The sequence below is a fragment of the Castor canadensis genome, chromosome 4, assembly GCF_047511655.1.
Source record: "Castor canadensis chromosome 4, mCasCan1.hap1v2, whole genome shotgun sequence".
Classification (NCBI taxonomy): Eukaryota; Metazoa; Chordata; class Mammalia; order Rodentia; family Castoridae; genus Castor; species Castor canadensis.
In genome coordinates, this window is record NC_133389.1 from 23,488,991 (window position 1) to 23,515,252 (window position 26,262).

At 34.5% G+C, this 26,262-nt stretch overlaps 1 protein-coding gene across 2 annotated transcripts in view; it reads right to left on the reverse strand.

Moving 5' to 3' along the window:
- The window catches only part of Dcc (DCC netrin 1 receptor), a 1,132,969-nt gene that overhangs the window by 158,005 nt on the left and 948,702 nt on the right, over nucleotides 1–26,262 (reverse strand). For both annotated transcript variants that reach the window (XM_074069811.1, XM_074069810.1), the window contains exon 15: nucleotides 20,039–20,233. In XM_074069811.1, the coding sequence (XP_073925912.1) occupies nucleotides 20,039–20,233 (195 nt within the window). The remainder of the gene's footprint in view (nucleotides 1–20,038; nucleotides 20,234–26,262) is intronic.

Below are 26,262 nucleotides of genomic sequence, written 5' to 3' on the forward strand. Positions count from 1 at the left end.
CCAGTCTTCTTGTTCATCCTATTTCACATTTCATCCCATGGGAAGGAATCCTACTCATGCTTTAAGTCAAAATTCTACGGCTACGATTTGTACCAAAACTTTCCTCTAACAATCATATCAAAGGTAACCTTTCAATGTACAATGGTTCTGGTAGAAACCTTATGATCTCTATTCTTTTCAACAAGTTTTCTATTTATCATGGATGATCTTGGGAGTCTATAATAGGTCAAACAGTACATCTTTTCTTACTAACTCCCAGAGTCCTCAATATGCAGCTGCATGCTTAAAAGTCACTGAATCTTTTTATATAATTGTTTTGTTAAGCATTGATAAACCATTTGAACTTCTAGCAAACCTCTACAAAAAGCAATGCTTTTTTAAAATTAAACAACTTCTTGCAATTAAAAACCTCATTCATTTAGCATTTTCAACTAAACGGCTAAGAACATAGGAAAATTAAACTATAATTCAGATAATAATGCATTATATTTGTTGAATTATTTTACATATGTAAAGTAAAAGCATTGAGATACACTAAACTGAATCTCAAAGTGCATATAAAATGCTATGAAAATACAAATGTATGCTTTTCTTTGGATTCGTTAGTATTTATATTTCACTCATTTATAATGTAGATATTGGGCAAATGTTATTGACAGGGAGAAATAATAAGCAATATAAGATAAGAAGCATAAAGAATCAAATCTGAAATAAAACTCCATCCTGGAGCCCACACATTAAAAATATAGGAATAGGATTGTATTATCAGAAACCACTAATGCTAACTTGAAAAGAAACAGAGATTCTTTGTGTAAATAATACAATTGCAAAATCATAACAAGAAAGAAAACTGCCTTTCTTTTAGAATGATTTATGCAGCATACACTATATGAATTTTCAATAATCTATTCTGATCCCCAACCTGCAGCACAGCAGGAGCTTGTGCTCATGATTGCTGCACTGTTCATAAATGTTCCAAATAAGATATTTAGGAATAAAGAAGGGGGTAAATCTATCCCCTCTTTTTATTTTCTTTACCCAGAAATCATTTATTCTTTTTGGGTCTTTGGGATCAGACTTTTCACTCTTCAGGTTAAAAATCATTTTCTATAATTGTTCTTACACTCTGCTTCAAAAAATATGAAGTAGAATTTTGTTAACAAACACATATAATGTATGTTATTTCAAAATAATAAAATGTCCTATCCATGGTGCTTATTCATTTTTTATTCATGCATGTCAACTATTGTTGAGGCTGCTAAAACACATTGATTTTTTTCTGATTTAAAATGTTTGCATGTCATAAACTCAAAGCGTTTATATTCCACACATGAAGGGATTTTGATGGGGTGGGGGTGCTGCTAAGCTTAACATTATAATTTACATTGTTGGCTGAACTTAGAATGCACTCTGGGAGTTATAAAGGTGCATTTCTCCACAGGCAAAAAGACCTATTTCTAAGGGTGCTCAAGTTAAATTTACTTCAGAAAAACACAGTATGACAGGATTCATAATTGATGAGATTTGTGAGAAAAAAATCAGAAAACAGATACAATACAGTTTGGTACCTTTGATATTCTTGAAAAACTGAACATTTTGGCATAATAAAAGGATTGCATAATTGTTGTTAAGAGGCTCCTACCTCTGGTCAAAATGGATTAATAGGAGCTAGATTTATTCTTTTGCCTGGTTCAACTTAAAAAATGACCAAATATATAAAACCACAGCCTTCAGACATTGGGTAAAAAGCAGAGGAAGTTGTTACCTCTGAGGAAAGAGATACAACTTGAGCCCTTTGTTTTCCAAGCTGTGACCTGGAGAGTTTCTAAACTTCTGCAAAGAAAGGAGAAACCCAGAAGGAACCCCACAACCTCCCTCAATTGAGGACACAGAAGTGGAAATCTGAGGGACCAAAGCAGCTAGTTTGTGGGGAAGAGCACCAGGAGAAATGCAACTGAGAAGTCTGGAGATCTAGAGGGCCTTCCCATCTTTAGATTTTAATCTGAATACTTGTAAGTGCCTGTATGAGAAAACTTCACAAGGCTAGGGAAACCACCATACAATAGTGCCAGAGGTAAGACTCTTTGGTGCTAAATCAGGGCCTGCAGTAAGGGCTTTCCATGAGTCAGAAGGAAAACCATGTAACTCATGAGAATTTGGTTAAAGTGCTCAGGAAGATACTATCTCAGTAGTGAGGCAAAGTTTACTAGATGATGCTATTAGACACCACTGTCTAATATATTAAAGGCAAGCCTCGGGGTGGTTATTATTTTTCCATTTATTGTCACTGCATCCTACAACAGAACTCAAGAATTTTTAAAAAATCTCAACAAGGTATAATAGAGGGAGAGAGAGAGAGAGAGAGAGAGAGAGAGAGAGAGAGAGGAGAGAGAGATTGAGAGCAACTGGAAATGATGCAGATAAAATAATTTGCAGTCAGTAACATTAAAAGTGTTATAACTATATTCAAAAAGGTAGAAAAAAAGTACTGAGCATGTTAAAGAGAATGTCAATGTATACAAAAAGAACCCAAACCAATTTGTACAGAGAAAACTACAATGAGCAATATGAAAATCCCTGATTGGATTAAGATCACACTGGCTAATTATCAAATTAGAAACTTTAAAGACATAGCAACAAAAATGATCCCAAATCAACACATGGAGGACAAAATGCTTAAAAATGAACAGAGAATGTGTGAGCTTTAGTACAATCTAAAGTAATCTAGCATCTGTGTAATTGGAGTCCCCAGTTGACAGGAGTCAGAGAGGGAGAATGAAAAGCTATTTGAGAAAATAATGGCCAAAATTTCCTTATAAACCAACTGAGCAAGAATCTTAACAAATTCCAAGCGGAAGAACCACACTAAGACAGCTACATAAAACCGTGTTAGATCAATGGCAAAGAGAAGCATTTTTAAAGCAGAAGGTAAAACAAACCCCCAGATGTATAGAGGTACAAAAAACAAGAATGAATGTCATAGTTTCTTGGGACAAAGGAAATATAGAAAATAGTGAGTTAATATCCTTAAAAACACTGAAAAAATGTATAACCCAGGATTCTATGTCTGATGAAAATTATGGAAAAAATAGGCAAAACGGAAGTTTTTCATACATACAAAGACAAAAAGTAAATCACCAGCCCAACTATATTACAAGATATATTAAAGAGGTCCTTAAGAAAGAAAGAATACGTTGAAAATATGACTCAACACAGGAGAAACAATAAAGAGTATCAAAACTGATACCTGTCTAGTTGGATTTAAAATACTTTATTTTTCTTTTTCTTAACCTTTAAAGGTCATTGGCAATTTAAGGAGAAAGCAACAGCAATGTACTGTGAAGTGGTAGAATATTCCTTTATGCACAGTAGTGGCAGGTTCAATTCTCAAGCAACCACTAAAGAATCAAAACAGTTATAGTACAAAGAGGATGTGAGATGATTAAGCTCAGGGGCTTATGCATGAAGCTATGACTTGTGCTTAATCAAAAATTTTGGGGTTGTGTCCTATGTCACTAGATGATATTATTTTGTTGATTAATTGAAGGAACTGCACTTTTTTTCTAGAGCACCTTGTTTTCCATACAGGAAGTGTAATTTTCTTGCTCTGATGTGTCCTCTTTCCAAGTCCTGATCATTTTTTTTTTTTTTGGTGGAGGGCAGCACTGGAATTTGAACTCAGGAGTCTCACAATTGCTAAGCAGGCACTCTGCAGTCCCCAGGCGAACCTGGACTGTGATCTTTCTACTTATGCTTCCCATATAGCTGGGAAGATAAGTGTGTGCTACCACACCTGAGTTATTTGTTGGGAAGGGTTAACATTAAATGTTTGCTCTGGCTGCCATAGAACACCAATCTTCTTGATATCCACCTCCTGAGGAGCTGGGATTACAGATGAACACTACTGCACATGACCCTGATTAGATCTGAATTCGATCCAATATTTCTCTCTTCACACTAAAAAGCCAGGCTTTTACTGGTTATTATAGTAGTTATCTGCGTGTTTAAATGTAACTGACTTTTTTTCATTTGAAAAATTAGCTTTGACTTTTATTCTTTACTATACTTGTCTCTTTGTCTCGATTCATTTGCAAATTTGGGATAAATGACATAACAGAGAAAATGAAATATGTTGGTAATTGTACAGTGTTTGTAAGAAATGCACAGAGTAGCTGTTTGCTAACAATAAATTACAAAGGGAAGTAAAGGATTAGATCTGGACTGTACTAAAATGAATATTTTCTTGAAAAACCCCCAAGTTTGGAGAAATTTTTTTTTAACAATTTGAATGTCTGAATTTAATGTTGGTAGGATGAATGATTCACATGTCCTTTACTTTATCAGTTTAGTTTTACAAGTGACAACTCACATTATAAAATAAAAATATGAGGCACTTTTTAGAGGAAAAGAATACAGGTTCAAAAATTTCTAATGATATATACAGAGAGATTTTGCTTCAATAAAAAAGTCTTTTCTCCTCCTGGTCAATAATAGTATTTATCTTTAGCAATGGATTTCTCCAAATAGCCTTAAAAAATTCACCAGGTGTAAGACAATGTATCTGCTTTGGACCTCAGAGAGGAGGAAGTGAGAAAAGAGTTACAAATAGAATGCATGTATTATTAATGAATCACCCTGCAGCTGTCTTTAAAGACTGCTTGAAAATGTCTAAAGGTTTAGAAGACACTAACCTGAAAAAAACACAAAAGATGAAACCCATTCTTCCCGTGAGTAATGAACTCATGGAGTGGCCTTTTTTTTAATCCTTTCTGACTCCTCTGTGGGCAGCAAGTGCTGACATTGAATAAATCCAAATTTCCCTCTCAAGATTTTCTACTCAGCATTTTATTATATGTAAAACTAGGAGTTCATAGATTTGCCTTTCAAACTGAACTGAATGTGATTGTGTTGTTTAGGTTTTGTATTCATCCAAATTAATTCTAACAAATGAATATGTTCATGTAATGTGTATTTGAAGAGTTACCTAAATCCAAAAACTTACAAATCTCATGAATAATTCAAAATGTATTTTTATAGTCCATTTTTAGATAACAAAGACAAAAAACTACAACCCAACATATCTCAAGGTTTTCTGAAACAAACACAATTCAAAGCCTATGGGAACTGCGTAAGATCCATATCTGTATCTGTATCTGTAATCTATATACATATATAATGTACAAATTATTTTCACAGTGTAATATATATATGTATATGTACATACACATTTCTGTCTAATAAATGTACAATACCTTAATTATATTTGCATGATATTTTTAGCTTTTTAAAGAATCACAAATGATTTTATTTTTCTTATCTTAATTGAACCTCTTAAAATCTTATAAGGTAAAGATACTATTCTGGTTTACAGATGAGAAAACTGAGGTACAGGGTGGTTAACAGTGTGGGAATGAAAAGGTGCCTGTGTAACATATGATCAATAAATAATCCATTGTTAGAAACCAAATGTGGTGATGCTTTCTGGGTTATGAACCAATGTAACCACAAACAGAACAAACATTTTCTTAATCTTTTACTAAACAGTACAAAGTAAAATATTTCTAATCAGCAAAGAAAAAATGATTTTGAGAGTATTTAGAAAAACTTTCATATTACTGAAATACTCATAATGCAGAATTTAATATTTATATTCCTTAAAGGACTAACTTTCCAAACCTTGTTAAATATTTAGAATATCTGTGAACTGTCCAATGTCAGGCCTAAAAATACTCCTTCCTATTTTTGTTGAGATAATATAAGTCCAGAATTCAAATCACTTTCCTAATATCAAACATTATGGAAGGATGGAAAATACAGATCTGATCCCAGATTCACAATTCTATTCCAGTTCATATTTATTTGCTTTTTTACATGTTTACATTCTGTTTTTTAACTTAGATCATAAAAGCAATGGCCTGTGGAATGCATTATTGAACAGATCATAGGCCTGGAAAGAAATAGTAACTGAAACTATATCTCTCTGGGCTGTGGTTAAAACACTTCAAAAGCTATGATAAGTGTTCATTAGTATCTGAAAGTTGTAATTGTGTAGTCATTGGTTTTCTGTACCTCTGTTAATCCACACCAATGAGGGTCAAAGATTTCATTCCAATCTCATTAAGAGGTGATAGCTTTACATAGGTTGATGAGAACTATAAGTAAGTTATAAGACTGGAATGACTATATTAAGAATATATAAAATAGTCTTAAAGTCCAAGAGTATTACCAAAGGCAAAGTGACATTTGGGATGCTGAACTAACATTCAGAATGCTAGCTGGGTAATTTACTAAGAAGACATAATAAATATAAATATTTATTGGCTTAGTAATGGCTCTCCTGAGATAATTTTGTTGCCTAATTTTAGCCATCCATTGGTCAGAAATTTTAGTAAACACTGATGAATTGAAAAACATGATTGAAAATCTTGGTCTAATATTTTTTATTTAAGTCTATATCTAACAACAGTAGAATACATATTATTTTCAAATTCACATACTACATTCAGCAAACATTGACAGTATGTTGGTCCTTAAACCAAATCTCAATAAACATGAAATACTGAAATTAAATAGTATTATTTTTAACCTTGATAAAATAAAATTTAAAGTTAATATTAAAGAGATAATTAGGAAATAACCAAAATATAAAAAATAAGTAATACTCTTCTAAATAACATAAGGCACAATAAGAAATTTCAAAGAAAAGAAGAAATGGGGCACCACCTTAAGATCAAAGTATATCTAAAAACAGAACAAGGAAGGGACAAGTCAAGAACAGAAATGATAGTAAGCAAGAGATAAATAATAGAGAAAACTTGTAATGTCAAAGGCTGTTTCTTTGATAAAATCAACAAAATTAGCCTCTGTCAAGGCATGGCAAAAATCAAAGGGAACACAAATGAGCAATATCAGAAATGAAAAAGCAGTGATCATTTAATGTAAGAGAAAATTAGTAGTAGTTTAAACAAATATGACACAAAGGAGTGGACAAACTTCACACAATTTTTAAAAACTCAATAGAAGACATGCAAAATCTTAAAAGCTCTATTCTGTTAAAGACATTAAATCTATTATTAAAAGGCTTCTTATAAAATAAAGCCTCATATCCAGTTAGTTTCACTAATGAATTATGTAAAACAGTCAATGATAAATAATACCAATTTTACATAAAAATTTCCATATCCGAAGAGGAGCAAACACTGTCCAATTCATTTCATGAAGCAAGTACATTAACAAACAAGAAACCAGTAAAGGCCCAGCATGGTGGTAAAGGCTTGTAATTCCATCTGCTTGGGAGGCAGAGGCAGAAAGATCATGAGATCGAAGCCAGCTCTGTCATTAGTGAGACTCCATCTAAAGAAAAAATACGAACCACAGAGATGAAGCTCAGTGATAGAGCACTTGCCTGATACATGCAAGGCTCTGGGTTCATAAAGAAAGAAAGAAAAGAAAAAGAAATGTATGAAGATATTACATGAAAAGCAAGTTATAGAAAAATATAACCTAATGAACACAAACATTAATAAAATAAAATGTTTTTAATAAAACATTTAATAAAATAAAAAATAAACATTAATAAAATAAATCCAGCCATATAAGAAAAGGCTAATGAATGATGACCACATAGGATTTCATATGAGAATTTTGAGGCTATAGTCCTTCAAAAATCAATTTAATTCACCATATATTTCTAAAAGGAAAAAAATCCCGTCATAATGTCAAGAGTTGGAAATTATTGCATAAAAAAATCTACAAATATTCAAGATAAAAACTTCCAGAAAGCTAAGAAGAATGCAATATTTCCTCAATGTGATAAAAAATGTGAAAATCTATAACTAAAAACTTATTTATAGTCAAGACTGAATTTTTCTCCATACGATCAGAAACAAGGCAAAAATATTTGTTTTCAGTAATTCTATTCAGCATTTTACTGGACATCCTAAACATTGTGATAAGGCAAGAGAAAGAAATGGAAGGCACAAATTCAGAAATTAAGTATAAGACTTTTATGTGTGCATTTGTTTGCTTGTTAAATAGGAAATTCCATGGAGTCTTCAAGATTAATAGAAACAGTAGACTCATTTAACAGGTGTCATCATACAAGGCTAATGTTAAAAATCTGTCACGTGACTCCATATTGAAAACTGGAAAATAAATTTGACAACTAGTATCATTCAAAATCATTAAAAGCATTTTTAAAATAAAAAAATAAAATAAAAACATTGAAAACCATGCCTAATTACTGACAAAAATTAAGAAAAAATTAAAATATAGCTTATTGTACATCAATTCAGCTGTTTTAAAAACTCAGGTATTATATACTTTAATTATGTCAGTGCACCCAATTTCATAAAACATACTCTGAAGGACCTAAAAACATATATAAACTCCAACACAGTGGTAGTGGGAGACCTTAATACCCACCTATCACCAATAGATAGGTCATCCAAACAAAAAATCAATAAGGAAATCCTAGAACTAAATCATGCCACAGATCAAATGGACCTAGCTGATGTCTGCAGAATATTTCATCCAACTTCTGCACAACATACACTCTTCTCAGCAGCTCACGGAACCTTCTCCAAAATTGATCATATTTTAGGGCAAAAAAGCAAGCCTCAGCAAATATAAGAAAATAGAAATAATCCCACTCATTCTGTCTGAGCACAATGCATTAAAAGTAGAACTCAACAAAAACAGCAGTAAAGCACATGCAAACAATTGGAAGCTGAACAACACATCGCTCAATGATCAATGGGTCATTGATGAAATAGAAGAGGAAATTAAAAGGTTCCTGGAAGTTAATGAAAATGAAAACACAATCTACTGGAACCTATGGGACATGGTGAAGGCAGTCCTAAGAGGAAAGTTTATAGCCATGAGTGCATATATTAAAAGGACAGAAAGATCTCAAATCAATGACCTAACACTATAGCTCAAACTCCTAGAAAAACAAGAGCAAGCAAATCCCAAAACAAAAAGGAGAGAAATAATTAAAACAAGGGTTGAAATCAATGAAACAGAAACAAAAAACCAAAACATACAATCAATGAAACAAAAAAGCTGTTTTTTTGAAAAAATAAATAAGATGACAGACCCCTGGCAAACCTGACTAAAATGAGGAGAGAAAAAAACCTAAATTAGTAAAATCAGAAATGCAAAAGGGGGAGATGACAACAAACACCACAGAAATCCAGGAAATCATCAGAGACTACTTTGAGTACCTATATTCTAATAAATTTGAAAATTTTGAAGAAATGGACAGATTTCTAGAAACTTACGACCATCCAAATCTGAACCAAGAGGATATTAGTCACCTGAATAGATCTTTAATATAAAATGAAATTGAAGCAGCAATTAAGAGTCTCCCAAAAAAGAAAAGTCCAGGACCTGATGGATTCACTGCTGTATTCTATTACATGTTTAAAGGAGAACTAATACCAATCCTCGTTAAACTGTTCCATGAAATAGAGAAGGGAGCAACACTGCCTAATTCATTTTATGAAGCCAGTATTATTCTCATCCCAAAACTAGACAGAGACACTTCCAAAAAGGACAACTATAGGCCAATTTCCTTAATGAATATCAATGCCAAAATCCTCATTTAAATAATGGCAAACTGAATCCAACAACATATCAGAAAGATCATCCACCAAGAACAAGTCAGCTTCATCCCAGGGATGCAGGGGTGCTTCAACATATGCAAATCTATAAATGAAATACACATTAATAGAAGCAAAGACAAAAACCACTTGATCATCTCAATAGATGCAAAAAAAGCCTTCAACAACATCCAACATCACTTCATGATAAAAGCTCTAAGAAAACTAGGAATAGAAAGAATGTGTCTCAACATTTTAGAAGCTATATATGACAAACCTACAGACAAAATCATAATTAACGGTGAAAAACTGAAACCATTTCCCCTAAACTCAGGAATGAGACAAGGGTGCCCACTATCCCCACTCCTATTCAACATAGTATTGGAATTTCTAGACAGAGCAATTAGGCAAGAAGAAGAAAGGAATACAAATAGGTAAAGAAACAGTCAAAATATCCTTATTTGCAAATGATAGGGTCCTATACCTTAAAGACCCAAAAAACTCTATCCAAAAACTCTTAGATACCATAAACAGCTACAGCAAGGTGGCAGGATACAAAATCAACTTACAAAAATCATTAGCTTTTCTATATACCAACAATGAACAAATATAAAGGAATATATGGAAACAATTCCATTTACAGTAGCCTCACAAAAAAATCAAATACCAGGAATAAACTTAACAAAGGATGTTAATGACCTCTACAAGGAGAATTACAAACCCCTGAAGAAAGAGACCAAAGAAGACTAAAGAAGATGGAAAGATCGCCTGTGCTCATGGATTGGTAGAATCAACATAAAAATGGCTATACTATCAAAAGCAATCTACATGTTTAATGCAATTCCCATCAAAATCCCAATGACTTTCATCACAGAGATTAAAAAATCTACCCTAAAGCTCATTTGGAACCACAAGAGACTGCAAATAGCCAAGGCAATACTCAGGAAAAAGAGCAATGCTGGAGGTATCACAATACCTGACTTCAAACTATATTACAAAGCAATAGCAATAAAAACAGCATGGTACTGGCACAAAAAAGAAATGAAGACCAGTGGAACAGAATAGAGAACCCAGATATGAATTCACACAACTATACCCACCTCGTTTTTGGCAAAGGTGCAAAAATATATGATGGAGAAAAGACAGCCTCTTCAACAAATGATGCTGGGAAAAGTGGTTATCTGCCAGCAGAAAACTGAATCTAGATCCCTGTTTATCACCCTGTACTAGTATCAATTCAAAATGGATCAAGGACCTTAATATAAGACCTGAAACTCTGAAGTTAGTACAGGAAAGAACAGGAAACACTCTGGAATAATAGGTATAGGCAAAGACGTTCTCAATAGAACCCCAGCAGCCCAGCAACTAAGAGAAAGGATAGACAAATGGGACTTCATAAAATGAAAGTCCTGCACAACAAAAGAAATGGTCTCTGTACTGAAGAGACCACCCACAGAGTGGGAGAAAATATTTGCCAGCTATACATCAGACAAAGGACTGATAACCAGAATATACAGGGAACTTAAGAAACTAAACTCTCCTAAAAATCAATGAACCAATTAAGAAATGGGCAAGTGAACTAAACAGAACTTTCTCAAAAGAAGAAATTCAAATGGCCAGAAAACACATGAAAAAATGCTCACCATCTCTAGCAATAAAGGAAATGCAAATTAAAACCACGCTAAGATTCCACCTCACCCCTGTTAGAATAGCCATCATGAAAAACACCGCACCACCATGTATTGGCGGGGATGTGGGGAATAAGGAACCCTTGTATACTGCTGGTGGGAATGCAGGCTGGTGCAACCACTTTGGAAAAATATTTGGAGGCTTCTTAAAAATCTAAACATAGATCTGCCATATGATCCAGCAATACCACTCTTGGGGATATACCCAAAAGAATGTGACTCAGGTTACTCCAGAGGCACCTGCACACCCATGTTTATTGCAGTGCTATTCACAATAGCCATGCTATGGAAACAGCCAAGATGCCCCACTACTGATGAGTGTATCAAGAAAATGTGGTATTATACACAATGGAGTTTTACTCATCCTTGAAGAAGAATGAAATCTTATCATTTGCAGGTAAATAGAACTGGAGAACATCATTCTGAGGGAGGTTAGCCAGGCTCAGAAGACCAAAAATCATATGTTCTCCCTCATGGGCAGACTTTAGATCTAGGACAAATGCAGCAATGTTGTTGGACTTGGGTCACATGACAAGGGGAGAGCACATACAGGAGGTATGGGGATAGGTAGGAAACTTAAAACATGAAAGTGTTTGATGTCTCCACTGCAGAGGAGCTAATACAGAAACCTTAAAGCAACAGAGGTCAATACAGGAAGGTGATCAGGAACCAGTGTAAAGATCAGTTAGAGATGAATCAACCTGGGTTGTAACACATTTGTACATGAAAGCAATGCTAGGAATCTCTCTGTATAGCTATCCTTAACTCAACTAGCAAAAACGCTTTGTCTTCCTTATTATGCTTATGTCTTCTCTTCAACAAAATTAGAGATAAGGGCAGAACAGGTTCTGTGTGGAAGCGGGGGGGGGGGCAGAGGGGAAGGGGAGAGAGGGTGGGGAAGAGGGGCAGGGGGGAGAAATGGCCCAAAAATGTACACACATGTGAATAAATGAATAAAATAAATAAATAAAATGAAAACATTGAAAACTTATTTCTGACAAAAATTAAAGGAAAAATTAAAATACAGCTTATTGTACATTAATTTAGCTATTTTAAAAACTCAAGTATTATACACTTTAATTATGTAGTTTTACATAAATAATATAATAACAATTCTAGAGCATGCAGATTTATCCTGCGTATACCTTTATGAACCCAGGCACTAGGACTATTTAAAAGGAGTCATATGATTATGGATTAATTATAAGTATCTAAGAGAATAAACATTGTTTAATAAAGCTGTATACCTACGCTAGGTAAGTTGTTTCCATTTTTAAAATCAGACAATATTAGATATTGTTCAAAACTAATGTGTATTTCCAGACCTGAAGCTCACAGTATCTTCTGTGTAAATGGTAAATTATTATTCCTGTTAAACAAAATGTTCTTTCTTAAAAACAGTTTCATATATATACCTAAATATGGCGAGAGAGGAGAAATTGAAAAACAGAGACATTGACAGTGAGATGACAGATAATGACTACATTTTTGCATTTCTAACACTAAACATTAAAAACATGTATTTATCTTTGTGTTTCCAACACTTTAAACTTTAAAAAGTGTTTTTATCTCTCCAAAAAGGTGTTACCAAAGGTGATTGGACTATTATGATGGTTAATTTTAAGTATCAACTTTATTGGATGGAAAAGTGTCCAGGAAATTAGTATGTCTGAGGACATATCCAGAAAGGTTTAACTAAGCAGGGAAGACCCACCCCTGAATAGGGGCAGCACCACCCCATAAGCAGGGGGCCAGGATGGAATGCCTGAGTACATTTATTCTCTTGTCTCACTGCTTCCTGGCACCACTGTGCTCTGTGACATCCTACTTAACTGTGGTAAGCTGAAACTGTTTCAAAAAACTGTGAGACAAAATAAATTTTTCCTTCCTTAAGTTCTTTTGTTCAGGTATTTGTTGCAGAGATGAAAAAGATCTACTAACACATCCACTTTAATGTTTGATAGAATAAATAGAGTGACTAGCGGTTTCATTGCAGAGTTTGTATGTTGACTTCAAGGAGTCTTTCATCTTTATAAAAATCAGAGTTTAATAAATTGACTAAATTGAAAAACACACTATCTTCAAAGTCATGAGATTACTTAAAGATTAATAACTGCACACTATTTTATTTATATTTTAAGTTAAGAAATGGGATTTTGTTATAAGCATGTCAACTTGTACCTTTTAAAAACATTTATATAGAATGTAGCAGTTAGCTGATGGACCTTGGAACCTTAACCTGCATGAGTTCAAACAATTACTCCAGATTTTCATGGCAGCAAGGTTTGGGTAATACTGCTCTTTCTGCCAACCAAGATACCACCATCATAGAAGGGGCATATAATGTTCTTTGACCCATAAACTAACTTTTTTTTTTTTGCAGTACTGGGGCTTGAACTCAGGGCCTACACCTTGAGCCCCTCCACCAGCCCTTTTTTTGTGAAGGGTTTTTTTCGAGCTAAGGTCTTATGGAACTATTTGCCTGGGCTGCTATGCAGTTTAAAAAGTTAGCTTATGTCAGGTGCTGTTGGCTCACACCTATAATCCTAGCTACTCAGGGTCAGGGATCAGGAGGATGGGGGTTTGAAGCCAGCCTGGTGCAGGGTCAAGCAGCTGCTGCTGGCCCACTTGTCTGTTCACCAGCTGGAACAACTGGGTGCAGGGTCAGCTAGCCCTAGACAATCTGCTTTCTTCCCTTTTTTAATTCTCTATTAATTTCCTCCCACCTGGGTTGGTAAAGCTAAAACACAATGTAGAGAATGGCAAAGACCCGCAAGCATCTGGGAGTCCCTGGACCCACCACAATGTGGGCACAGAATCTCCAACTGCTGCCCACCTGTGCAGATCTCTGCCTTAGTGTGTCTGCAACCTTGCCAACAACAATACAGTGCACAGAACCACAGAAAGGGAGCTGCTGCAAGCATCTGGGAAGACTGGGACCTGCCAAACGCAAGTGGACACAAAATCTCTCTCTGCTGCCTGCCCGCGCTACCATTTTCAACCAAGCGAATCTCCTAACCTGCCCCACTTCCTTTCTTTACCCCAATTTATTCTTTCTCACCTCTTTCCATCTTCTCTCTCTTTCTCTTCCCCCTCATCTTCCTCTCCTCCCACTCCCTTGACCTCACTACCTCGACCTCCTCAAAATGCACCATCCACTGAATAGTCTATTATGCCAACTTTATACACCATCCTTCCTATCCCTCAGCAACCCTGACATTAGCACCCTCCTGCACAGCACCTCAACACACACCTCAACACACACTAGGGACTTAGTGCCCTAGAACCCCCGTGCGTCACACCCCTCCCCTCTCACCATATTCCCCCTTCCTGCCCCTGTCTCCAGCACCAGCTCTTTCAAAACCTAAGTATCCACCTCTACCCAAACAACCATTATACCTCCAATCTGCGTGGCTTATAGATAATATCACCAAAGGGCTCACTACAAATTTTGTAAATAACTGGTTTGGCATTGAATCAGTGAATTTGTTATTGCTAATTTATACCGCCTAGTTAGGGAACAGAAATAGCACATCAACTTAGCTAATGACTAAGCTAGTCATGGCAGAGTAACTGAGTCAAGGGGAAGAAAACAGGTGATTAAAATGCCCAATTATTCACTCAACAACATAGGAGCACAGCATTTCAGAAAAGCATGGGAAGAAGAGGGAGGCCAGGATATCCTATCTCCCAAAAGACCGATTCAACAGAGGATTAGTGGGAAATGAAGAAAATGAATACCCAGTTCTTGACCCCAATACAACAATGATAAATATCACCAATGAGCTCAGTGATGCCCACAAAAAAAATCTCTCAAAGAGGAAATTATGGACCAGATCACTGAGGAAGTCATGGGGAAGCTACAAGACACAGTTAACTGGAAAGTACAAACAAGATGCACTCAAGAAATATCAAGGCATCACAAACAAAAACTTGAAAAGACACAGAAAGAACTAAATGAATTCAGAGAGGACTTTAACAAACTCCAAAGTTAAACAAAGGAGACTATAAAAAAGCAGATATATGAACTAAAGAAGACAACACTAGATATAAATGAGGACTTTAACAAAGATATGGAAAACCTCAGCAAAAAGAATCAAACAGAAATCCTGGAAATAAGAAGTTCCTTAAATCAAATAAAAAATACAGTGGAAAGCCACTGCAGTAGACTAGAACAAGTGGAATACAGAATCTCAGGACTTGAAGGCAGAAAAGACATTAAAGAAAAAACAAAAGAAGTCTTAGACAAAAGACTCAAAAGCTGAGAAAGGAATACACAAGAACTCCATGACTCCATCAGAAGACCAAACCTGTGAATTGTGGGCATTGAGGAAGGAGAAGAGATGCAAGCCACAGAGATACATAATATATTCAACAAAATAATGTAGAAAATTTCTCAAATCTCGAGAAAGAGTTGTCATTTCAGGTACAGGAAGCCACCAGGACACCAAAGAGTATTGACCAAAATAGAAAGTCTCCAAGTCATATTACTGTTAAAACAACTAGCACAGAGAACAGAAAAAGAATATTGAAGGCTGTAAGAGAGAAAAAACAAATAGCGTATAAAGGTAACCCATCAAAGTAACAGCAGACTTTTCAACTGAATCCTTAAAAGCAAGAAGGGCATGGAGTGAGGTATTTGGAGTACTGAAAGAAAACAATTTCAGTCCTAGGATACTACACCCAGCAAAACTATCATTAAAAATTAATGGAGGAATAAAAGTCTTCTGCAATAAACAAAAACTAAAACAATATATGACCATGAAGCCACAACTATGGAAGATTCTGAACAGTATCCTACACACAGAAGACAAAAACAAACAAAACCATGAAATGCCATGAAGTATTAAACCTCATGAGAAGAACAAACACTCAGAAGTAGCACTGAATTAGCTGCATACACTCAAATCCTTAAACAAACAAACAAACAAACAAACAAAAAACCAAGTAAATGGCAGGAATCACCCCAGGTCTCTCAATACTAATACTGGATATTAATGGAGTCAACTCCATTAGAAGACATCATTTGGATAACTGGATTAAAAAGGAAGATCCAACAATCTGTTGTTTAAAAGAGACCCACCATATTGACAGAAAAAAAACAATGGCTTAGGGTGAAAAGCTGGAAGATGATTTATTAAGCTAATGGCCCCCCAAAACAAGCAGGAGTAGCAATACTTATGTCAGACAAAGTGAACTTCAAACTTAAATTACTCAAAAGAGATAAAGAAGGTAATTTCATACAAATAAAAAGAGCAATACATCAAGAGGAAATAACAATTATCAACTTATATGAAACCAATGCCAGTGTACCCAACTTCATTAAAAATACACTAAAAGACTTAAAATCACATGTAGACCCCAACACAGTGGTAGTGGGAGACTCTAATACCCCTCTACCAACAATAGATAGGTCATCCAGACAAAAAAATCAAAAAAGAAATCCTAGAACTAAATGACACCATCTATTTAGTGGAAATGACAGATATCTACAGAATATTCCATCCTGCAACAGAACAATATACATTATTTTCAGTAGCCCATGGAACTGTCCCCAAAATAAATAATTTCTTAGAGCACAAAGCAAGTCTCAACAAATATAAAAAAATTGAAACACCCCTCTGCATACCATCTGATCACAATGCAATAAAACTAGAACTTAGCAACAAAAGCAGCAGCAGAAAATACTCAAACAATGTGAATAACACATTGCTCAACGATCAATGGGTCAGAGAAGAAATAGGAGGGGAAATCAAAAAGTTCCTGGGATTTAATGAAAATAAAAGCACAACCTATCAGAACCTATGGGATACAGCAAAAGTAGTCCTAAGAGGAAAGTTCATAGTCAGAAGCACATATATTAAAAACACAAAAAGATCTCAAACTCCTAGAAAAACAAGAACAAGAACAAGCTAAACCTAAAACAAATAGGAGAGAAATAATAAAAATAAGGGCCCAAATCCACAAAATAGAGCCCCCAAAAAACCATACAAAGAATCAACAAAACAAAAAGCTGGTTCTTTGAAAAAATAAACAATATTGACACACCCCTGGCAAATTTGACTAAAATGAGGAGGGGAAAGACCCAAATTAATAAAATTAGAAACAAAAAAGGAGAGATAACAATAAACACCATGGAAATCCATGGAATTATCAGGGACTACTTTGAAAACCTATATTCAAATAAGTTGGAAAACCTAGAAGAAATGGACAAATTTCTAGATACTTACACTCATCCCAAAACTGAACCAAGAGGATATTAATCACCTATACATATCTATAACATGTAATGAAATTGAAGCAGCAATAAAGAGTCTCCCTCAAAAGAAAAGTCCAGAACTTGATGGAATCTCCACTGAATTCTACCAGATCTTTAAAGAAGAAATAATGTCAACACTCTTAAACTTTTCCATGAAATAGAAAGGGAAGGAACTAACTCATCCTATGAAGCCAGAATTATACTTATCCCAAAACCAAGCAAGGACAAATCCAAAAAAGAGAACTATAGGCCAATCTCCTTAATGAATATTGATGCAAAAATCCTCAATAAAATAATTGCAAACCGAATCCAACAACAGTTCAGAAAGATCATTCACTATGACCAAGTCAGTTTCATCCCAGGGATGCAGGGGTGGTTCACCATATGCAAATCATAAAATGTAATACAACATATTAACAGAAGCAAAGACAAAAACCACCTCATCATCTCAATAGATGCAGGAAAAGTCTTTGATAATTCAACATCCTTTCATGACAAAAGCTCTGATGAAACTAGGAGTAGAATGAATGTACCATGAATAAGGGTATGTATGACTAGCCTATAGCCAACATCATACAAAATGGGGGAAAACTGAAAGCATGTGTACACAGTATTTGTACTATATTTACCCTCCTACACCCTTTCCTCATATTTTCCCCCCTCCCACTGGTACCAATACCCTCCCAACCACAATACCTGTTTTGCCCTCACGTTCTCATATTTTTAAAAGAAAAAAATGACATTTTTGTTTGTTTTAAAATAGCTATATGGAGTGTTTCACAGGTCACACTAAGAGGAGGTCACATATGAGGGAGGGAAGGTAAAAGAAGGAAGTTAAGAAGGCAAATATGGTTGATGTACTCTCTGTACAAGAATGAATATAGAATTTTTAAACCTGTTGAAATCATCATGATTTTTTGAGATATATTGTACCCTAATTTGCCCTAGTTTCTTCTTTTGACTCCTAGTTATTTAAGATATGTCTACAAAGGGATTATTCTTTCTTCTCATTAAACATTTATGGAAACTTGCCAATTTTAATTGTACAAACTGCTAAACTTTGGTGGATTTGGAGACTCCAGAAAACTTCTTTGTACTAAAGAGCATCATTATCAAAAGGACATGGTAAAATAAGGCTGTTTTCTTCCACAACTTCTGAGTTTTGCACCTTGTTCACTGTTATTGCCAGGAGACTGTGCACTGCCACAGTACCCTCTTCCCTTGTCTGCTGCGTGGCATCAAAATGACATGTCAGAGATGATGTAGTCTGAATAATGGATAAGTGAGACTCCCCTGACATAGGTTTGACGGCCATAAAATATGAGCTTTGTGACTGCTTTTACATTCAAACTCAGGGACTGACTGGTGAATATTATTTCAACATGCCAAGCTAGCTGAAATAGTGGAGAGTTTCAGTAGGTGCTTCCCTTATTAGTGTTTGAAGCAATTACAGAAAGAATGGGTCAGCCCAATTTTCCTCTTAAGCTGAGAAAATCTTTTCTTGCTGCTTCATTTTAGCTATCATACTGTTCCTATCCAATTGTTCTGTGTGTGAACAAGTAAGTTGCACCACCCCCTCCCCAACCTCCACTTCTAACTTGGTTGTATTTCCTGTTAGGTCAATGTATTTCATTGCCAATAATAAGGTAATAAATCAACAAGTAGAAACAACATGCTTTGTGAGAATTGCTAAACTTATTGGCATTCCAATATATTACATGTTTTTCTTTTATTTCCCTTTGCTAATGATATAATCTCTTACAACACTGTAGAAAATCAGATATAAAATGAGTTTACGGATTACACACATAATAGACCTCTCAGGATGAACAAATTTTAAGTGAATTCAGAAATATCAAAATGAATTATTTTATCTGGTAAATAAAAACAAGGTTGACTGCATTAAGAGAACTTGGGTTGGAAAGGGAACAAAAATATATGTATGCAAGATGTGATAATTCCAATTTACGGTCTTGACTGGAAACTCCTCTTTTTATCTTGTTGTTTTAAAGTTAGAAAACTACAATGCCTAATCTACAAATGTTAACAAAGTAGGCCTTTTAAGTAAATAATTTAAAATTGAAGAAAAATTGGCAGAAGTCTTCCTAGTAAGAACAATAAAGATAAAAATATATTGACCTTCTTTATAGAGGAATTTTAAGACTAGAACTTTAACATTGACTACTGGAAAAAGATCATCCAATGCACTTTGTTTATTGTAGTGCATATACGCAAGGACATATATTAGAGAACTTACCATTAGAGATATGTTCTGACCAAATTTCCAAAATTTAAAATAATACAGACAGGGAGCGTGTGAGTGTGTGTGTGTGAGAGAGAGAGAGAGAGAGAGAGAGAGAGAGAAAGGGAGTTGTTTTATAACTAATATACACTTCACATTGAAATTGTAATCCAACAAAACAATTTTCTGAGAAGTAAAATAAAATAAATAATCATCCATTAGTAGAATAAAAATCACAGCTACTCACCTAACCTCTCAATGGAATAGTACCGCTGCTTGCTGTCCACGCGCACTGTCTCGGCATAAGGACTTCCAACACCATATCCAATAATGTAACCTCTCACCACGATGTTGGGGTTCAAGGGAGGTGTCCAACTCATGATGATGCAGTTGGTCTGGGGTCTCACATGAAGAGAGCTTGGCTGGTCAGGAACTTGAGACTCTAGGATTCAAAAAGTGGTATCATCAGCATGCCTTATCATAGGCATGGCAAACTTCCCATTTAAGCATCTAGACACATGGTATATCACTTATTGCCCAAGTTCCTCCTTTTTTCAGTATGGACCACATTTTCTATATGTGATTTGTCACAGAATTTCTTACGCACAGGAGGTTGCTCTATTCCCTTCACCATACATCATGCATTTTATCTTAACAGTTGTTTCCCCTTTTTCAAATATATCTTATATATCACTAATAAATGGTGAAGTTATGGCAGATGTAAGAAAAATGAAAAGAGCAATAAAATGTGCAAAAACTGTCTTGCCTGAGAATTATTTACTCTGATTTAACTAAAAACGAAAATAAATGTATCGGTCCTTTCATAAGAAATTGTCAGGATAAGCAGCTTAGGGCTATGAGCTGCTCAGCATCATTAGGATGACACCTGGCCCCACTGTTTATTACATCTGTGAAAAATGTATTACTGTTAAAGGAAGGAAGACATGGGCTGGCTTAGTCACACAGGCTTTAGAGCTATGCAAATTGGGCCTAATACCATATTCTATCATTTACTAACTGTTTATTCTCATGAAATTATTTAATTTCTATGAGTTTCCTTTCTCATTAAAATGAAATTTCGGTATTGATTGTTTCGAAGCTTGACCTCTGGAGGTAAGAAAGGGAAAAGTTAAAATCTGTACTAGGTACTTACTGGCTCATCTCTCTCTAAACCTCATTTCCTTTCACTGTGCAATGAAGAGAAAGTTAGTAATGATTTTATATAGCGTTGAGTAGATTTAATGAGATAACGCATAAAATACCGTCATTATAAGTAGCATACAATTCTTCAACCAACTAGCCAAAAGATAACCATTCTAACTTACATTTTCTTTTAAAGAGTTTTGGTGTTGAGAATTAATGAATTTTAATATTAAATTGACATTCTAATTTTTACAACATTATTTTTCCCTATGATTACATCCCTAAAGAATGGTAATTTTCTGGACACTGATAATTATTCAATTAATAAATATTTATCATTTATACACCACTTATGTTTAAGATATAGGGCTTAATGGACTATGATATTCAGAAAATAGAGAAGAGTGAGTGTGATAGACTTGAAACCTGTCCTCCTATAGTTTATATTCTAATGGGAAAGGTAGGGAAGTAAAAAGGCAGTTATAATAAACTATGATAAATATTTTGATAGTCTGAATACAGACACAATAATCTGGTTTTTGAAAATTAGTAAGTCTTGTGAGAGGAAAGGTACAAATGAACATGTCAATCCTAACTTGAATAGTTCTAGGCAGTCAATAGGTACTTAAAAATACTGGTGACTTGAACCTTACTCATACTATGTGTTCATTATTTCTGACCCAACTGAAAATGTCTGAAGGTGACATATATCAAACATGCAAAAGAACTTGATGACTAAGGGTCATTTTACAGTACCATTTCCTCTGTGGTTTAATAGCACAAGCACACACATCTATTCTCCACCAACTTTATTCACAGTCTGCATGCACACTTCCAGCTTATGTGGTGGAAGGAAGGATGTAGTTTATTAAAATTATTGAAATAGGTACTGTACCAACAGTTATTCAAAATATTTAAGGTGATAGATACATCAACAGAATTTCTTAAGATGCTTTTATTTTTCCAAAGACACCTCTTTGTGAGCAAGAAGGGACAAGCTATTATTTGTCTGCCCTAAAGCAGCCTGTGATATAATATGCAAAGGCGTCGTAAAAACTTATGTCTCAAAATGTGGATATAAACCTTTACAGCAAAAACACAATGTTTGTGAAGTATTTACTGATATAAACCCTTAGTAACAGCAATAAAAGAGATGGAAAAGATGTTAAATACTTTCCAACCCTACTGCCATAGTCTGCCAGTGTCCTTGAAATGTAATTGGCTCTGTAATCAATTCTGTTTAACAAATTTGAAGTATCACAATAAATATTGGAACAATACATTCTGCCTAAATGTATTTATATTAAGAAAGCAAATCAAATGATATTTAGATTTTCCACAATTATGACTTTTTAAAAACAATATGAAAGAATAATGATTTAAATTATAATATCCAACATCTCTTACAACAAATGAGAAAAACTATTCAAATGTTTTCAGAACAATAGCTATCTCTTTATATTTCTGAAAACCATAGAATCATTCTCCTGCAAGTTAGTTAAGTACCCACAGATTTTCACTCATCAGAGCTGTAAGCTTACTGTGGTAATGAGTATACCAACTATCTTTTGAGGAAGCAAAGCTATGGTCATCCCCTTTATCCTCTGTGGCATAAAAATAGTTTGTATCCTAGGTTCATACCTCAAAACCATTTTTAACATTATAAAAATAAGGATATTAATGCATAAGAACATATACTGCCCCTCCATGCAGATATTTAATAGACTTTTATCACTTTTTTAAGATCCTAGAGCCAGAAGGGCAGCACCTCTCAAGACAATGTTAGAATAAGCCAGCCTTAATATATGGCTTCATCAAAATGATAACTAGACCATGAGACTGTCTATAATCCAGAATAGACAATTTATGCCCACCTACTCACTTCTGAATATAAAGACAGAAATAACAATTTTTCTTTTATGCTACCTAAGTGAGTTTTCTCTAATACAGATGACCTTATGGGTTATGGAAGTGGTTATTACTAAAATGAACGATAAAATATCAATTTAGTAATTTTTGTGGAAAGTATGTGACATGAGTTCTCTTTATTTTGGATCTGAAACTGAAATTTGCTTTTCAGAAGTACATGAAAGATTTTACAAGTATCTCTAGGACAGTGATTGCATATTTAAGGCACTGAGAATATTCTAGCAATTATTGAGACAATTTGAAGCTGGAGAGATCACATTTTGCCTCAAACATTCAAGTTAATGATTCCCAAATTTCTACTGGCATATAACTGATTACAATAACTAGGTTCCATTCCCCCTTACACACAGTTATATTAGGACAATGGGCTATTTCTATACCTGCATGTCATATATTTTGATCACATTCACTGGTCTATTACTCTTTCTTAGCCCCTTTACCACCTGCTTTTTAAGAAAAATCTTTCTTGCAAGTTTTTAGGGTGGGTTCATTTGTGACCTTTTCACCCATGCATGCAATGTACTTCTATCATGTTTTTCCCCTCACTCTCAAATGTCATTCTTGATGATGGTATGGAATTACGAATTATCTCTTGCTTTAATTTGATTCTGAAGAATTTATATTATTCTTTTAGTGATGATTACAACTTTCCACTAATTGTTAGTGTTTACTTGTAGCACACTAGACAATTTAATAAATTAATCCCTGTGACATTTCAATGATCACTGTGAATCTCTAATAGGCCAGCCAAGGTTCTACAGATTGTGTTGAGGGAAGAAGGACAAAAAGAAAAAAAAAGAAAAGAAAAATAAATCACAAAATCCTGATAAGTGCTTTATTGGTGAACAATAAATGACTCAAGGAAGTCTACAGTTAGTGAACAATAAGTGTCAGTCTTGTAAATATCAGGATAGGGAGATATGAAGTCAAAGGGAAGAGCTACTGCAAGGGCCCTACTACATGAATGGGCTTTGTATTTAAAGGAACCAAAGAAAAGTCATCGCACCTGGAATATGGAGACTAAAAAGAATCAAACAATGGGAATGCAAAATGTCGAAGCTGCCACAGAAAACAGTTTGGTAGCTTCCCAAGAAATTAAAAAGAATTACTATAAGATCCTACAATTTATTTTCTGAATACATATACAATGAATTGAAAACAGAAAGTCAAAAGTATATTTGTGTACTCATGTTCATAGCTGCCTTAATTTTACTTGCCAAAGTGTAGAAATAACCCAAGTGTCCATCAACAGATTAAAATATATGATATATTCAATGGAATATTATTTAGCTCCAAAGAGGAAGAAAATTTTGACATGTGCTATAGCATGGGTGAGCCTTTGCATGTCAAGTTAAACAAACAAGTCACAAAAAGACAAAAACTATAATTCCACTTATATGAGGTAAGCCAAGTAGGAAAACTCGTAGAAATAGAAAGTAGAATGGTGAGTGCTAGGGCTGGAGCAGGAAGGAGTGGAAAGTTATTGTTTAATGGGTATAGCATTTCAGTTTTACAATATCATTTTGCTTTTCTGTTCAAAACTCCCCTCACTCACGTATTTCTATACCACATTATAAGATCAGGTTCTTTACTTTAGCCTGAAAAGCAATTTGTGATCTGTGCTTCCTCCCTTCCCTTTAGCTCTTTGACCTCTTCTCCTATTACCTTCCCTTTCATCATTTCACTCTAGCCATCTGCTTCATACTGGGTACTTTGCTTTTCCTGTAAAATGCCAGGCATGCTCTGGCCACAGTGCATCCACATTGTCTGGGCATTCTGCCTGGGTATTTCTTCTTCAGAAATTGCTGCCTGGCCTACTCTTCCAGTTTTTGCTATTTCATTTTCCATTGCAACCTTCTCTGACTACTATATTTAAAATTACAAACTTCCTCTCATCTCTCCTGACTTTGGCTCTTATTTTTTCCTGGTAGAGCTATTCAGTTTATTACCAAATATTGTGGTACTTAGTTGACGGTATTAATCCACCACCCTTTGTCTTATCTATTTCCTATGTTTTCTAACTCCAATACCTAGAGCAGCTCCTGCCACTGAGTGCTAGAAATATGGGAATAGAGTCTGTATTTTCTATAAGGTTAGACGCAAATGTCATTATATATGAAATTGCCACAATTTTGTATAACTGTCTTTATAAGATAAGAATTATGAGGGGAAAAGAGGTATAACACAGAAGTGAGACAAAATGAAAATAGTTATTAAATACTTTTTTCTCCTAATAGCCAGTAATATTTATCTCTGCTGGCTCTTCTTAATGAAAATGATCTGTTGTGCACCTTCTGCTGTGTTTGCCACTGCCAAGTGGTGTCAAGAGGTAGGTACTTTTGACAAATACTCACATATTTGTTCTCCATTTAGGGCAGTGCATTTTATGGATCATTTTATTAGTTTTGTTCCAATCCTTAATAGCCTATATTTCATTACAGAAAATTATATAAGGCAATTGATATGTGCATACTCTGTCTTCCCTGGTAGGCCTGATATATATGAATATGCCTACTTTTATTGGCAATTGCCTCCTTTTTGCTACTACCTCCATAAACCTGGAATGAATATTGTTGGCTTAATTTATTGTAGTGGATGACCTCTCCTATCACGGCATTGAACTCTACAGTACATTTTTAACTATTCTGTTCCTACCATTTTCTCAGTATTAATTTTTCATGGCTTTTGAAATATATATATACACAACAAAATTCACTCAGTGCACACAGTTCCATTGATTTTAACAAAACTGTAAACTCATGAATCCAATATTCCCATTATGATATAGAACAGTTTCATCATCCTCAAAATTTCTTCATGCTTCCGAATTATGATCAAGCTCTCTCCTTAGCCCTTCATTACTAATTTCAATATTGGAGTTTGAAGTTTCTTTCCTCTGTGAATGGAAAATATGTTTTAACTTACCTTTATTTAGTTATTTTCAGCATTAAAAGTTTTAAAACCATGTAGAGTTTTTTGGGGTTTTTTGTGGGAGTAATGAGTCTTTCACTTGGTTGGAAGCAAGTGAACCATTTTGCCAGCCCTAAAACCATGTAGGTTTTATTCCTATCTGTTATAACAACAATGAGTAAATTTGTGTATATACACATTATACACATATCATACTTAGCATTTTAATAATTGTTATGTCATTCAATACTTCACAGTTTCACTCATAGCTGTTCTACAGATTTTATATTGTTTCTACTCTTCAAGATATTTTATTTTAACTGTGCTTTATCTTTTTCATAAAACAACTAATCTGAGTTATTTTATGTCAATAGAGGTTACTTCAGTATTTTACTTTAATTTTAGATACTTTTGTTTACCTTTTATTAATTTTAATTTATCATTGCTCCTAAAGTTGAAAAAGAAAGTAGAAATTGAAAGGGAGTAGAT